The following is a 15574-nucleotide window of genomic DNA, read 5'->3' as shown; positions in this document are numbered from 1 at the left end:
TCGGAATTTCCGACCGAAAAATAGAGAACCTTTTGCTGGCGGGAATTCGGCCAGCAAAAGTCCGATGGAGCGTACACACGGACGCATTTTCCAACCAAAAGCTCGCATCCGACTTTTGCTGGCCAAATTTCCGATCGTGTCTGCGGGGCTTTAGTGGTTAAGGCGCGCTTTTCAGCCGCTAGCGGGGCGCTTTTAACACCAAAGAAGAGGTTAACAACACCCATTGTGCGGCGCTTCATACACCGCTCCCAAAACCGCCCAAAGATGCTGCTTGCAGGATTTGCATAAAGTCCTGCAAAACGCACGGCCCCCCCAGCGTTGAACTGCTTGCCGACCAGCCGCCGTCATTATACTACGGCAGGTCGGCGCAAGCCGTTGTAGCTATACGTCGGCTCCTTTAAGTGGGATAGCAGGTGTGTGCCCGCTACACTGAGGGGATGCCGATGCTCACGGCCGACGGTCGCGATGATCACCGGGCACGAGCGATCACGGGCATGAGTGGCAGAACAGGGACGTGCGTGTGCGTGCGGACACACACTTCCCTGTTCTGTGAGGAGTGACAGACGCCGAAGGAGGCAGATTACGAGGGACCCCCTAGCAACAGGCATTAAAGTGAAGCTCCAGGCTTTTTATATTTATTAAAAGTCAGCAGCTACAAAAAGTTTAGCTGCTGACTTTTAGTAAAGTGACACTTAACTATCCCATGGTCCAGAGATGCGGCCACACGGAGTGTCCGCCTCCATTGCCACTCTGGGCACCTGGCCGTGACAGCTTTCGGGCTTCGCGGCCAGGCACGCATGGCGCACGTGCAAGTCGCGCCGCGCTTCCAGAGGGGACAGGCGATCTCCTGGGACCCGTCACATGTCCCAGGTGATCGCCTAGAGCAGTGATGGTGAACCTTAGCGCTCCAGATGTTTTGGAACTTCATTTCCCATGATGCTCCTCTACACTGCAGAGTGCATGAGCATCATGGGAAATGTAGTTCCAAAACATCTGGGGGTGCCAATGTTCGCCATCACTGGCCTAGAGGGAGAGGCAAAAAGAGGAGGCGCCTTGGTGGAAGGAGGAAGTGGGACAGGAAGTCTCCCTCCTAACGAAGCCCCCACTCCCCGAAAAAAAAAAAAAAATGAAATGCCAAATGTGGCATGTAAGGGGGCGAGGAGTGCTTAAAGTGGAAGTTCCATTTTTGGGTGGCACTCCGCTTTAAAGAGGTGAGAAAGAAAAAAAAAGAAATGTTCTCCAAATTTTTTTTTTTTCCCCATACACATCAACGATTTTATTGATTTTTTTTGCGGTGGAACTCCACTTTAACCCCTTCCCTGCCAGTGACATTTACACAGTAATCCGTGCATCTTTATAGCACTGATCGCTGTATAAATGACAATAGTCCCAAAATAGCCTCAAAAGTGTCCGATAATGTCTCCATATTGTTGCAGTCCCAAAAATAAATAAATAAAACAAATAAAATAATAACAATGCCATAAATCTATTCCCTATTTTGTAGACGCTATAAACACAAAGTAAACCAATCAATATTCGGTAATTGCGATTTTTTTTGATTTTTTTTTACCAAAAATATGTAGAATACCTATCGGCCTAAACTGAGGAAAAATGTGTTAAAAAAAAAATATATATATATATATATATAATAAATAAATAAAAAAAAGGGGGGATATTTATTATAGCAAAAAGTTACAAATATTTATTTATTTTTTTCAAAATTGTTTATAGCGCAAAAAAAAAAAAACGCAGAGGTGATCAAATACCACCAAAGAAAGCTCTAGTTGTGGGGGGGGCTTCATTTCTGTTTGGACGCCACATCGCACGACCACGCAATTGTCAGTTAAAGCGACACAGCGATGAATCGCAAAACACGTTCTGGTCAGGAAGGGGGGTAAATCCTTCCGGGGCTGAAGTGGTTAAAGTGACACAAATGAATGTCTCCTTCAGAGGTGATTTCTGGCACTAAACCCCCTGAGAAAAGCCTCAGTGTGACAAGAGTCAGAGAGATACTGGAGATCACATAGAAAGGTGTCAAAGATCACTGCGGACCAATCAGGGTCCACGCTGACCCGACCTCACAGCCAGGAGCCCCTCCAATGGGTTCTGTATAAACACCCCCCATACACACACACTCCGCTCTCACCGTTCCCGCCAGCTGCGCTCCGCCCGCTGCTTTCATAATATTTCAACTTTGGCTCCTCACAGATTGGCCGTGACCTCACATCCGGTCCCTCTCCCCCCCCCCCCCCCGGAAGCCGGTGTTGTAAAAATGTCTGCGACTCATGCAGACACCGAACCGCGTCACTTCTGGTGCGGCCCCTGTCCGTGACAGCTTAAAGGCGACAGGAAGCACGTAGCCGCCATCTTGCTCCAGGGCATAAAAAAAATAATACCCTTTATCGTCCGTTTTAGCCTCTTAGATCAACCGCTTATTAGGCTCGCTCTAACGAACTAAGCCGGTTCCCGGTATAAATAACTTTTTTTTTAAAACGGACGAGCTCCCGCAGCTGGTAAGTTCAGAGCTGCTGATAAGTTCAGAGCTGGTGTGCCCTCAACTAAGATGGACGGCGGGGACTCGGCTTCAGTCTGTGATTGAGGAAGCTGAAAAAAGAAAAAAAAAAGAAGTCCCCGTTTCAAAGAGAAGGAAAGAGGCGCCTGGACGGGCGCTTGTCAGTGAAGAGAGGAGCGAGGCCGGCTCTGAGGTGAGGTGTTATCTGATGGGAGGGGTGATGAGAATAGAGGGGCCCCCTTATCTATCACCTCCTGGAGGTCTCTCCACCTCTCTCTCTCTGTAGTCTACTCAAAGTAAACTACAACTACACACAACTTTCTGCTTAGATTTGGGGGGAGGGAGGTGATGGGGTTACAATCCCTGTCAGTTTTTTTTTTTTGTGTATTGCTGCCTGTGTCCCCATTAGGGAGATTCACCCTCTCTCTTCTTTGTGCCGTGTTTACCGTCATCGCCAATTGGCGACAGAGGATCTCACTTTTTGGGTTGCAACTTTGTGAAGGGCTCTGGCGTGGTCGGATCGAAGCCGGCGCTGCACACCACCGATCGTAGGCAGCGTGCGTGCGCAGGAAATACCTTTCTAGCTTGCGGCACCGGCATTCTTACTGTGTGCACCCAGCTGTGGCTTCACAGCCGGGCATACACTGTGCATGCGCGAGCGGCGCTGTGCGCTGTGATACGCCAAATAGTCATCTGGGACACGTGACAGGTCCCAGATGTCTGTGCTGCGCCGAGGGGAAGTTATGTCACCAGCCCGGGCAATGAAGGAGGCAGACTACGAGGGACCCCCTAGCAACAGGTATTTAGAGGTGAGTAAAAAAAAAAAAATTTTTTTTCATTTTCTTTATGAATTTGAAGCAATTTTTTTTTTTTTTTTTTATTTTTTTGGTGGCAACACCACTTTAAGTGTTTGGCTGCTTTCACACTTGGGAGGCGGGTCTGTTAGCAGTAAAGCGCTGCTAGTTTTGGTGGCACTTTACCATCATTTTAGCAATGCTTTTCGGTCGATAGCGGGGCACTTTTACCCCCCCCCCCCCAGTGGATGAAGAAAGGCGCTTCCGAAGCGCCGCCCATTCATTTGAGGCGGTGGAGGAGCGCTGTATACTAGAGCTGCACAATTAAACGTTTAAAAATCTTTATTAAGGATGAGCCCCGGCGCGTTCGCACATGCAACGTGCAGAGCCCGCCAAGAAGTCAGCGTTGCGCTAATCACAGGCAGTGAGACATTGCCCCGATGCGCGGCTGCAGAGATCGGGCAATGACTCACTGCCTTTGATTAGCGCAGTGTTAGGTGTGACCTCAACAAGTCACCTATTTGTCAGGTTATGTTACCGTTTCCCAATTGTTAGTTAGAGTTCTTATCTAAGCAAAGAGACACGGAGGTACTCAGTATTTCTGCTCAGAAGTCCGTACTTAACTCTGACTCTGAGGCTCTTTATTACATCTCTTTTATAGACAGAAAAAGGCAAGCATCAGCAATGTAAAAAAACAACAATTTGCAAAGAAAAGGCAATTCTCCGGGTGTTATCAGCTGATAAGACAATCTTCTGGGCGTAGACTGCTTTTTAGGGCTGATGTGGCCTCTTCTTATGCGTACGTGACTAAAGATGATGAGTCCTTATTTTACTGAGAAGGATAAAGACAGACAAGTATTTAGTAAAACATACTGTCAACCATTTTGTTTCCACATACCTTGATCCTTACAGCAGCGATGCGCCAACTTCCTGGCGGGCTCTGCACGTGGAGTGTGAGAACACGACGGAGCTCATCCCAAATCGTGATCTCAATTCAACCCCCACTGAGGATCTCTATTGCAGAGTTTTCCGATTCTTTCATATAACAAGAATTTTTTTTAGTTTTTTCTGTCGTGCAGGAATTTTCGTGACTTTAGTGAACTCAGATTCAATCTGAGATTAGCATGCAATAAAAAAAAAAATGACGCTCGTTTGTCTGATAATCTCATCATGTGTTTGGGCCATTAAAGAGGGGTTCCCACTTAAAAAAAAAAAAAAAAAAATTAAAAGTCAGTAGCTACAAATAGTGCAGCTACTGACTTTTAATAATTGAACACTTACCTGTCCCGGGGTCCAGCGATGCGGGGGATCGAAGCCTTCACAGCTGGGCACCCACTGCGCATGCGCAAGGCGCACCGTGACTGGCCGCGCAATCATCTGGGACCTGTCATGTGTCCCAGATGATTGACAAGAGGGAAGGGGGGAGAGGCGATCTCTCTTCCTGCACCGAGGGAAGTGACATCAGGAGCCCAGGCACTGAAGGAGGCAGACTACGAGGGACCCCCTAGCAACAGGTCAGTAAAAAAAAAAAAAAATTCCCATTTTTATAGTAAAAAAAATGTAATTTAAGGGACAAATTTGCATTTTTCTTGAGTAAGCTTGCACATTTATAATGATTATATAGTGAGCTTGGTTGTGACTGGTTCTGTTTACATTTAAAGCAAAAAATTAAAAAGCTACTAATCCTTTGAAGCGCTTTATATGCTTGTTAATCTCCTGTGGTTATCCCTCTACTATACTGCACTTTAAAGGACTCTTCAAAGCAAAGGGATTATGTGCTTTGTGTCAAAGAACTGCTAATAATGTTTACAATGACGCATGTTTTATCTGTCACAGAGATCTTTATTTTCAACTGTGAAACTAAATTATGGTAAATAGTTCTAGCACAATTTAAGGTTAAAGAGGTTGTAAACGTAAAAAAAAAAAAAAAAAAAACCCTGTAAGACAAAGGACATAATGAGCTAGTATGCATCGCGTACTAGCTCATTATGATATACTTACCTTAAAGCCTTACCTTTATGATATACTTACCTTAGAAGCCCCCCAGCGTGCCCGCACACCGATGACATCTTTACATACATAGTTACATAGTAGGTGAGGTCGAAGTCCAACCCATCTGTGTGATTATATGTCAGTATTACATTGTATATTCCTGTATGTTGTGGTTGTTCAGGTGCTTATCTAATAGGTTCTTGAAACTTTCAATGCTCCCCGCTGAGACCACCGCCTGTGGAAGGGAATTCCACATCCTTGCCACTCTTACAGTAAAGAACCCTCTACATAGTTTAAAGGGGTTGTAAAGGTTAGTTTTTTTATTTTCTAAATAGGTTCCTTTAAGCTAGTGCATTGTTGGTTCACTTACCTTTTCCTTCGATTTCCCTTCTAAATGTTTTTTCTTTGTTTTCTTTGTCTGAATTTCTCACTTTCTGTTCCTCCTCAGAAAGCTGTTCTAGCTGACTAAACACCGCTCAGATGATGGTGTGAAGTTTACTGAGGAGAAACAGGAAGTGAGAAATTCAGACAAAGAAAAAAAACATTTAGAAGGGAAATCGAAGGAAAATGTAAGTGAACCAACAATGCAGTAGCTTAAAGGAACCTATTTATAAAATAAAAAACAAAGCTTTACAACCCCTTTTAAGGTTAACCCTCTTCTTTTTTTTTTTTTTTTAAATCCTTCTTATCTGCCGAGGACCTGAAGTGATGTCAGAGGTAGCTCTGGTCCTCCAAGGGCATAGAGCCCAATGGGGGGCTATCTTGCCCTCATTCATCTTGCTGCCTAGCCATCGGCCACTCCAGTAAACCAACCGTAAACTCGGAATTGCCAGGGAAACGGCACCCTTTTCCACTGCCTATAAAAGTGATCTTGCAGCTGGGATTACTTTTATCGGAAAGCTGGCTGCCTAGCAAAAAAAAAAGGTGTTATGGCAGCTAGCTGCTGCCATAACAACGGTATTTAACGTCAAAAGCGATGGTCAGCAAGTGGTTAAATGGGCCTAGTGTGCAAGTTCTGGTACAACTTCAAAAAATTCCCCAAAATTGTCACGCTGTAAAATCTACATAAAAACGGAATGCAATGATATGAAATTCTCATAAACCTGTATTTTATTCACAATGGGCAATAGAAAACCTTTAAACTGAGATTGAATTGTACAACGTTAAGAAAAACGGGTAATTTTGAAATGTATGGCAGCAACCTATCCCAAAACAATTGCAAAAAGCTGTCATAGTAAGTGTCACTAACAAAGTGCTAGAAAAACATTTTGCAACTAATTTGGTTAATTGGCAACAGGTCAGTAACATGATTGGGTATAAAAAGAACATCTTAAAGAGTCAGAGTGCCAGAAGTAAAGATGGGCAGAGGTTCACCAAACTGTGAAAAACGTTAGCTGCTGACTTTTAATATACAGACACTTACCTGCCCAGGGAGCCTGCGATTTCTGCATCGCAGCCGATTTTCAGATCGGCTGTTGGGTGCTGCCGCTGCCATTCATCGTGAGGGAAACCGGCAGTGAAGCCTTTCGACTTTCCAGCCGATTCCCTGCTGCACTTTCTAATTGGCTCGGCGGCGGAGGAAGGAGGACCATACTTCCAAGGGATAGTGCAGTCTCCCGGAAGCGGGGAATGGTACCTATCAAAAACAGGTACCCGTCCCTCCCCCCCACCCCCCGGTGCCACATTTGGGGAGGAAGCAGATCAGTGGAAGTTCTACTTTTGGGTGAACTCGGCTTTAAATATATCTACAGCAGGGATATGCAATTAGCGGACCTCCAGCTGTTGTCGAACTACATGTCCCATGAGGCATAGCAAGACTCTGACAGGCAGAGGCATGATGGGACTTGTAGTTTTGCAACGGCTGGAGGTCCGCTAATTGCACATCCCTGATCTACAGTATGTATCATCAAAAGATCCAGAAAATCTGGAGACATCTCTGTGTGCAAGGGACAAGGCCAAAACACAATATAGGATGGCGGTGATCTTTGAGGCCCTCCGACAGCACTACATTATAAAAACAGGCATGATTCTGTGTGAGTCCAGAAATCAGTGCCTGTGGACACACTTCATCAAAAAATACAAAGTAAAGCTCTATCATGCAAAGAAGCCATATCTGAAACTGATTCAGAAATGTTGCTGTCTTCTGTGGGCCAAAGATCATTTTAAAATGCTCTGTTGCAAAGTGGAAAACTTTTCTGTGGTCAGACGAATCAAAAATGTACGTTTTTTGGCAACCATGAGCGCTGCATCCTCCTGACTAAAGAAATTAACTTTCTGCCTCTTTATCGGTGCTCAGTTTTAAATCTGGCATCTCTGAGAGTATTTGGGGGGGTGATTTATTAGTGCACATAGAATGGACAGCTTGCACATCTGGAAAGGCACTGTCAATGCTGAAAGGTATATCCAGATTTTGGAGCTGCATCCAGACGACGTCTGTTTCTAGAAAGGCCTTGCATATTTTGACAGGACAATGCTAAACCACATACTGCATCTCTGACAATAGAATGGCTTTGCCATAGTGTCTGGGTTCATAACTGGCCTGCCTGCAGTCCAGACCTTTTACCATTTGAAAATATTTAGCGCATCTTGACACGAAAAATATGACAAAGAAGATCTAGGACTGTTGAGCAGTTAGAATCCAATATCAGGCAAGAATGGGACAACATTGAATGAATGAATAACTTGTATAGCGCTACATATGCAAACTAAATCGCCTCTTTTCTCTCCCAACACTCCAGCAACTTGTCTTCTCGATTCCCAGACATTTACAGAGTGTTGGTAAGAGGAACTGCTACACTGTGGTAGACATGGCCCTGTCCCAACTTTTTTGAGACATGTTGCTGCCATCAATTTCAAAATGTTTTTTACTAAAATGGTACATTTTTAACATTTTGAGGTTTTCTTTTTTTTCTATTGTGAATAAAATACGGTTTTATGAGATTTACAAATTATTGTATTTTATTTTCATGTAGATTTTACAGATTTCCAACTTTTTTTTTACCTTTTTCAGAAGTGGGGTTGTAGTTTACAGAGCAGCAGCTGTGTCAAACTTTAGCTGAACTGTAAAGCTCAGACTTGGTAATCTGTTTACAAATAATTCCTCCATACATGGCTCATATTTCCTACCAATTCCTGCTGAATCAGCTGAAACTCCAGCTATGGGTGGTCCTGATGGCATCATCCGGCTCCAACTTCCGTCTGAAAATCTGGGTGGAAAATTATTGGCTGAACAGTAACTACAACTAATCCTGAGGGTTGCACAGTTCTAATAACTAAAGCCTATTCAGATTCTTGAATAAATTGAATTGTGTCTCGTGAAGATCACATGGAATGTCGCCTTCATTGGTAAAAAGCAGTACAAATTAACAGTGGGGAAAATAATGATTTGACCCCCTGCCAGATTTTGTAAGTTTGCCCACTTACAAAGAAATTAAGGGACTATAATATTTTTATCATAGATGTATTTTAAATAATAGAGACAGAATATCAGCCAAAAAACATGATACAAATATTATAAATTGAGTAGAATAAGTATTTGATCCCCTACCAACCAACAATCATTCTGGCTCCCACAGACTGGCTCCAGTAGGTGCTCATGTGGTACACAGATTAGTCCTGTCAATGTAAGAAGGTGCTCCGAACAACAACTTATTATGTGTATAAAAAGAAAAATGCCTGCCCACACGCTTTCTTCCATTCATATTTCACCATCATGGGCAAGACCAAAGAGCTGTCAAAGGAGGTCAGGGGCAAGATTTGTAGACCTGCACAAGGCTGGAATTAGCTACAAGACCATCACCAAAAAGCTTGGTGAGAAGGAGACAACCGTTGGAGAAAATATTCAAAAATAAAATAAATACAAAATAACCATCAATCGCCCTCATTCTGGAGCTCCATGCAAGATTTTGCCTCATGGGGTAAGAATGATAATGAGAAAAGTGAGGGATCAGCCCAGAGCTATATGGGAGGAGCCTGTGAATGATCTCAAGGCCGTTGGAACCACAGTCCCCAAACAAACCACTGCTAACAATACTCCACCATGGATCGAAATCCTGCAGTGCCCGAAGGGTCCCCTTCAAGAAGACGCATGTACAGGCCCATCTGAAGTTTGCCATTGAACATCTAAACAATTCAGAGAAGGATTGGAAGAAAGTGCTGTGGTCTGATGAGACCAAAATGTAGCTCTTGTTTGGAGGAAGAAATATGCTGACTATTACCCTAAGAACACCATCCCTACAGTTAAGTATGGAGGTGGAAACCTTATGCTTTGGGGCTGTTTCTCTGCTAAAGGTACAAGCTGACTTTGCCGAATTGAGGGGCCAATGGACAGGGCCGTGTATTGTAAGATCTTGGATGAGAACCTTCTTCCCTCAGTCAGAACACTGAAGATGGGTCGTGGATTGGTCTTCCAGCATGACAATGGCCCAAAACATACCACCAAGACAACAAAGGCGTGGCTCAAGAAGCAACGTTAAGGTCATGGAGTGGCCTAGCCAGTCTCCAGACCTTAATCCTATAGAAAATTTATGGAGGGAGCTGGCACGTGACAGCCAAGAAACCCAAATGATTTAAAGAAGATCTGTAAAGAAGAGTGGACCAAAATCCCTTCTGAGATGTGTGCAAACCTCGTCACCAACTACAAGAAACGTCTGACCTCTGTGCTTGCCAGCAAGGGTTTCTCCACCAAGAACCAAGTCATGTTTTACTTGGGGATCAAATACTTATTTTACTCCCTGAACTGCAACTCAATTTATAACATTTGTATCGTGTTTTTTTATTTATTTATTTATTTATTTTTTTTCTGGATTTTTGGTTGATATTCTGTCTTTATCATTTAAAATACACTTGTGATACAAATTATAGAGCCTTCATTTCTTCTAAGTTTAAATTTGTCTAAGTTTGCCCACTTACAATATGCAGGGGATCAAATCATTATTTTCCACGATGTGTGTGTGTGTGTGTGTGTGTCTGTATATATGTATATTGACTGTTTTGTTTTTATTTCAACCACCTTTTTTTCTTTTTTTCTTTGCAGGGATTCACATCAATGCAGAATGGGGGAAATTTGCCACTGAACCAAAGGAGTCCTTGTTCAGGTACTGGTGTGCTTCTTTAGTCAAAGTCATCCAGTTGTGCCACGCGTCTTGCTATAGGGGCACTTGGCAGGGAGGTAGCAGCCAGAAACGCTGGCGGAGGACTCGAGAAGAGGAAGGAGGATCTATAAGGGGCGCCACCCCCCTAATCTCCATGCACCCGGCCCCTAATCTCCATGCAAGGCGCCGGTTGCATAGTTGTATGGGGTTTTTTTTTTTTTTGTGATGCACGTGAAAAAATCCGAAGGCTCTTCACCCTGAGCCCACCCACTTTTGACCATAGCGTATCAACATTCGCTATCGTCTGCCTGCTTCTCCTCCCTGCCAATCAAGAAGTGGGTCCTGAGGCCGGTTTGGCCAGGAAGAGAAGCTGCCCTGGACCTTAATTGGGCAAGTGCGGGGCTGGCAAGCAGGCTTGCGAGCTGGGCTGGTGTTGGAGGGTTTTTTTTTTTCTTCCTCCCTCAATTGTGTTTTATACCTTCTTCCTTTTATTTTATTTTTTTGTATTGAAAAAATTAAAACTCAATAAAAATGGCAATTCTAAAAAATTTTTTTTTTTTTTAAAGAAGAAAATGAAAGTAAAAAAAATCCCACATTTTAGTTTGTCCTCAAAACATTATTAATAGAGGGTTAATCTTCCAATGGGTACACTAATTCTGGTGAAAGAAAAGGTTCCCTCGCTTTTGGAGGGATTTTCACTTCCTGTTTTGGCAATAGGACAGGTAGTGAAGGGAAATCTCCTCAATGGGACACAGATGGCAATGAAAACCTGACAGGGGTTATAATCCTCCCTTACACTATCCAAAATGAACAAATGTTTTGCCTTTTAGTTCTAGTTTAGGCTGCATTGGCACCTGAACGGTTTCAGCTCGTAAAACCCAGAAAAACGCCCAACAAGCAAAATCCCATTGATTTCAATGGCACCTGTTCACATCTGAGCGTTTTGTGACCTAAAGCAAAATGCCTTAAGCTCAAAAAAGAACATGAGCTCCTTTGGGGCTGATTACAGGCGTTTTTCTGCTTTTTTTTTTTTTTTTTTTTTTTTTTAAATCGCGGTAAAAACTTGCAACTTTGAAACGCTTGGGAGTGAATTCACCATTACCTTCTCATCATATCTTGTGCTGATTGTAAAAAATGTTTGGACCTACCAATAACTATGTAATGCAAGGGCCTGTCTGACTGGATACATATTGATTGGATCGATTAGGTAGGTTCTCCATAATACATAGTTTTGGTAAATCAATATTTGTATAGTCAGATTGTGTAATGGTTTTTGGTTTCTGGGATAGATCAGATCAGTGCTCTGTGCTAATGCTGATCAATCAGAATTCCTCTGATCCTGGAAGCCCTACAGAAAGAAGAGGGAGAAGAGTAGGGATTTCAGATCCCCAGACCACTACACCAGGTGCGTGGGCACACAGCTCATCACCTACGGAGGTAAGTACAGCGAGGGCCAGGGGGGAGTGGGAAAGGTGCATCGTGTTCACATTTTCGATTTTTCTGAAAAGGTAAACTTGCACTTTAACCCCTTCATGTCTGAGGGTAAAACCAAACTTCATAGCCTTAGCACAATTTTGCAACTTTGACATTTGTTAGTAAAACCGTACATATCATCACAACTACTTTGTGCATCCGGTTTTTTTTTCAAGACAAAGTGAGTTTTTATTTGGTGGCAAATGGTAATGGATATCTTGAGATGGCGATAGAGATTTTTTTATTTATCCTTCCTAAAATCAATTTAAAAAAAAAATGCTTTTTGTAAAAAGGAAAAAAACCTGCCCAAAATGTATACTATAACCTTTGTCCCTTACTAACCCTGGCACTGACGAGATGATGATAAAAAAAATATATATATAATTTTTTTTTATCATCTCGTCAGTGCCAGGGTTAGTAAGGGACAAAGGTTATAGTATACATTTTGGGCAGGTTTTTTTCCTTTTTACAAAAAGCTTTTTTTTTTTCTTTTTTTTTTTTTGTATGTATGTGTGTGATTGAGAGATATATACACATACGTTTTCTGTGGGGTGCATATACGCATATTATTATTTTTTTATATATAGGTTAGCGTGTGTGTGTGTGTGTGTGTATATAAAATAATATGCGTATATGCACCCCACAGAAAAAAAACCCAGTCCAGTGGGGGCTGCATATATGAGTACTGTCAACGTGAAGGGGTTAAAGTGGAAGTAAAGTTGCTGTGTAATCAAATGGGTGACAGGCAGGGTATTTATGACCAAAGAGACCCTCGGCTAACAACCGAATCTTCCATTCCCCTCATCAGTTCATCCCTCTTAGTCCCTACCTTTTTTGTTTCAACAGCCACTCCCTCTTAGATTGTAAACTTGCAGGCTCCTCTAACCTTCTTGTTTTAATTTTTTTGGCTGCGCAAACTGTTGGCGCTATATAAATCCTGAATAATAATAATATAATAATTGGTCTCTTCTGCCATAAATGCATCCTTCTGCCTGTAAGTTGTCATGTTCACTGAGCCACACATGCGCAGCTTGGTGAACATTTACATCCCCAATCGGCCCCCAGTCCACGCTGCAGTGATGTGACTCCCGTGTGCATACATGGGAGTGGCGTCATCACGGCCTGACCTATCAAGTGGCTGAAGGCACGGGACTCGAAGGTAGACCGGGCGAAGATGGAAGCGCTGGGTGGCTCGTCTGATCAGTCCCAGCGCTATGCTGGAGATCACCATATAACAGGTGAGTCTGCCATAACGTACGAATATGCTGCGCATACATTATGGCATAACCCACCTGGGGGGGCCTAAAAAAAAGATGAAAAAATATTATAGTGGATTTTACTTCTGCTTTTAAAGCGGAATTCCACTCGTTTTTCAGTTTTTCTTTAGTCAGTAGCTACAAAAAGTGTAGCTACTGACTTTTAACCACCTCAATACTTAAACACCCTTGCTTGTGCACTTTGACAATTACGTGGTCATGCTACACTGCAACCATGTGAAATTGTTATTGTTTTCTTCACATAATTGGAGATTTCTATTGGTGGTGTTTAATCACCTGTGGGTGTTTTTTTTATTTATTTTTTTGTGTTGGTAAATTTTTTTTTAATTTAAGTAATTTTTCTCCTTCACTGATTGGCGCTGATGAGGCTGCACTGATGGACACTGATGAGGTGGCACTGATGAGCAGGCACGAATATGCCGCACTTATGGGCACCGATAGGTGGCACTGATAGCCAGCACTGACTGGCATCCTAATGGCCACTGATTGCTGGTAGTTGTGGGTATAGATTGGTAATTGTGGGCACTGGTTAGCACTGATTGCTGGCAGTGGTGGGCATACATTTCTGGCTAATTTTAATCAAGACACTGATTGTCTATCGGTGTGAGGCAAGGAGTGCCGATTACCGGCATCTCCATGTTTACATGTGACCGGCTGTGATTGGACACAGCCGATCACATGGTTAAAGGGCACTCGCCTGTCTAGCAATGCGGCCGCCCAAAGCCTCGGTTCTCTCCCCAACCTCTCCTCTGCGCTGGCATCAATAGTGTGGACACCCAGCTGTGAAAGCTTGCGGCTTCACAGCCAGGTGCGTGAGTCGCGCTGCGCTGTTCTGAATGGCAGCGCAATCTTCTGGGACCTGGGATGTGTCCCAGAAGATGGGAGGGGGAAAGGAGGAGTCGCCTTGGCAGTTTGGCAGAAGTGGGAGCTGGGTACCTGTTAAAACTAGTATCTGTTATCTAGTTTATATTTTCAACTGAAAGTCAAAGCTAATTGCAGCTCTTAATTAGGAGATAAATTATTCTTGTGAATTTGCAGATATTTCTTGAGACTCTGCTTCAATTCTTGTTTTTTGCCTTGCAGGTCCACAGTGCGATTCCACTTCAAACATGCCAGTGATTCAGTGGCTCCAGTTGCCACAAGAAGTCCTCCTCCACATATTTGCGTACCTTTCCCCAGCGGAAAAGGTGAATGTTCGGGCCACGTGCACATATTTACGGACATTGGTGGACCACCCCTCCCTATGGAAAAACAGCACCATTGTCTTCAAGAGTATAGGGGTTTTTAACGCTCGCTTCTGGGACACTCTACAGTGTCGAAAGATCTCCTCTGTGGAGGTGACCCGCGTGACTTTGAAACAGTTCAAGAAAATGACCAGTTCCTTGCCAGATTTGACTAGCGTCACGATGGACTCCTGCTTGAAAGGGGAGATTCTCCAAGGATTAAGGCCGCTGGTGAATCTTCAGCATTTACATTTGACAGACTGTTCCAACGTGACCGATCAAGAAATTTTTTCAGAGATTGCACTTTTACAACAACTGACCCATTTGTCTCTATGTCGATTGTCCTTCTCAGGTGTCCTGCCAGTGACCAGCATAGTCCTGCTGAAGAACTTGTACTCTCTCTCACTTCATTCTAATGAAGGCACTGTCCCTGAAAGGGCTCTCCAGTACATCCTGTTTAGGCTACCAAAGCTTCGAGAGCTCTCTCTTGCTATTGGGAACATGAATAAATGGAAGCTTTCCCTGTGCTTTAATGTTCCTGATACCTTTGTATCTACGGCTGAAGGTGAGTGTTGCTGACATCAGCATAGCACAAAGCCAGGATTGTAAAAATATGAGTAGGTAGTGTGCCTATTAGCATCACCTCTTCTGAAAATGCTAATTTCATGCCGATGCTCAAAGCTGAACTGGCAAAGCTGAACCAGTATGTAGTGGGGTTGTGCCTGCACTGCGTGTGTTTAAATGCTAATTTTTGTCTAGGGTTCAGAGAGGCAAGATATACTTCCCTAATCTTCCCAGCACAAAAGCGCACCCTTTGGCTCCTGATTCCCCCCCCCCCGCACTCCAGCAGCCTTGTGCTGTGGACTGTTCCTAACATCATCACACCCATAGACCAGCCCTAGACTTGAGGATTTCAAGAACAGTCCACCGATCGACATGGGAGAGTGACGTTTTCCAGAGGATCGAAGGATTGGGTGAGTATATGCTCTGTATTCACCTCCCCAGGCCAAGTGAGTAGTTTAACCCACTGTATAGCTAAAGAACACAGTCATTCCCAGTGCTTGGAGAACCCTTGCAGTTATTAGACCATCAGTGGCGACAAAAGAACATCCCTCAGGAATGCTTGGCTGATGCAGCACCTCTTCAGACTGGGAGATACAGTATAAAGCTATAAAAATAAAATGAGTACTCGCAAAAGTGGAAGGTGCAC

At 43.6% G+C, this 15574-nt stretch overlaps 1 protein-coding gene across 1 annotated transcript in view; it reads left to right on the top strand.

Moving 5' to 3' along the window:
* The first annotated feature begins 2578 nt into the window (after positions 1 to 2578).
* The window catches only part of LOC143942319 (uncharacterized), a 33897-nt gene continuing 20901 nt past the window's right edge, over positions 2579 to 15574 (top strand). Inside the window, exons 1-3 of the mRNA XM_077463550.1 lie at positions 2579 to 2705; positions 10334 to 10394; positions 14225 to 14929. Of these exons, the coding sequence (XP_077319676.1) occupies positions 10346 to 10394; positions 14225 to 14929 (754 nt within the window). The 5' untranslated portion in view covers positions 2579 to 2705; positions 10334 to 10345. The remainder of the gene's footprint in view (positions 2706 to 10333; positions 10395 to 14224; positions 14930 to 15574) is intronic.

This window comes from Lithobates pipiens, unplaced genomic scaffold (assembly GCF_037356315.1).
Source record: "Lithobates pipiens isolate NorthernLeopardFrog02 unplaced genomic scaffold, aLitPip1_a1.2 Scaffold_30, whole genome shotgun sequence".
Taxonomy (NCBI): Eukaryota; Metazoa; Chordata; class Amphibia; order Anura; family Ranidae; genus Lithobates; species Lithobates pipiens.
This window is presented reverse-complemented; position numbering and strand designations above follow the sequence as displayed.